This window comes from Laccaria bicolor, genomic scaffold (genome assembly GCF_000143565.1).
Source record: "Laccaria bicolor S238N-H82 LACBIscaffold_21 genomic scaffold, whole genome shotgun sequence".
Classification (NCBI taxonomy): domain Eukaryota; kingdom Fungi; phylum Basidiomycota; class Agaricomycetes; order Agaricales; family Hydnangiaceae; genus Laccaria; species Laccaria bicolor.
This window is the reverse complement of record NW_001889892.1, coordinates 5,152-6,428: the sequence shown is the minus strand read 5'-3', so window position 1 is coordinate 6,428 and position 1,277 is coordinate 5,152. Positions and strand designations below refer to the sequence as shown.

The following is a 1,277-nucleotide window of genomic DNA, read 5'->3' as shown; positions in this document are numbered from 1 at the left end:
CATGTGAAGGAACTACGCGAGTCACTCCGCGCATCATCTCAATTTGAGCTCCCGCAAACTCGTATCAGGTCCTTCGAGGACCAACCGACTGGTCACGCTTCGAGTTCTACGCCAAACGCGTTAAAAACTTCAGCTACATCCGTGACCCAGACCACCTCGACATAGCCCTACACGTCTACTTCCGCATCGCCCAACTTCGAGCCTCACCCATCCTCTTCCCCTCCCTCCAACACATCCGCTGTCCATCCATCAGCTCAAACGATTTCCTGATCTCCGGCATATGTCTCTTTCTCTCCCCGTCTTTGGTAGCAGTGGAGATGGGGGTGATTACAATTTACAAGTGTGGAAGATAAATTGTGTGGCACCCTTTTGTTTACGCTTTTGAATGATGGTGCGGAGTTGGTGAAGATTATACTGAGGGGAGAGGGGCTGGGGAAGGAGACAATGTCGCTAATACCTCGTTTTGGGAGGCTGAGGGTATTGGAACTTGGAGGTATGGGCAAATCTCTGAGATTGCCGTCGTTGGAACGCGTTGGGGCACTGTCGGCGCTTACAGGCCTCGAAGTGGACTTTATAAACTCACCAATACCCCCCTTGGCGAATACCGTAGGCTTCAGACACCTAAGGAGTCTATGCATCTCCGCATCGCTCCCATTCATCCAATCGTTCGCTGTCAACATATCAACGGACCAACTAGACACCTTTGTCTGCCTTTCACCTCCTGAACCAGGGTTCGACATGAAACTCTTGGTTGAGGACGTCGTTTCGCGCTGGTCTAGCTCCTTACGATGTTTCGGGCTCAGACTAACACCGGAGGACACGGAGGCGGAAGAGTTACCTCTCGACACGTTAAAGCCTTTATTCCCTTTACAGAACCTCCGCACGCTCAGTCTACGTGGATACCTTATGGACATCAGCGATGACCTGATAAAAGAGTGGGCGAAGACCTGGCCAAACTTGAACGACCTCCTCCTCCCGTTCCTCCCTCCCACTCGTGTGCGGCCGAGGATGAAGTCTCTTTGAGTCCTAGTGGAAAGTTGTCCCAAGCTTACGGAACTGCGGATACCCCTGGACACGAGCGACATACAGGCTGTACAACCCTTTTTGTCATCGAGGAAACCATTATATCCACAGCTCAAACATGAACTGAAGACGCTCACGATTGCATTGGTAGTAGACGATTGGGATGCGCGGGACGCTTTTCTTATTGGACGGTACTTGGATGGTTTGTTCCCAGGTTTGAAGTGCGTGCGTTCGTATGAGGGACATGAGGACGA

General features: G+C 51.6%; 1 protein-coding gene across 1 annotated transcript in view; it reads left to right on the top strand.

Moving 5' to 3' along the window:
- The window catches only part of LACBIDRAFT_302398 (uncharacterized protein), a gene marked incomplete at both ends in the record, with an annotated part of 1,447 nt that extends 424 nt beyond the window's left edge, over nucleotides 1–1,023 (top strand). The window contains 2 exons of the mRNA XM_001883490.1: nucleotides 69–323; nucleotides 400–1,023. Of these exons, the coding sequence (XP_001883525.1) occupies nucleotides 69–323; nucleotides 400–1,023 (879 nt within the window). The remainder of the gene's footprint in view (nucleotides 1–68; nucleotides 324–399) is intronic.
- Between the last annotated feature and the right edge of the window lie 254 nt (nucleotides 1,024–1,277).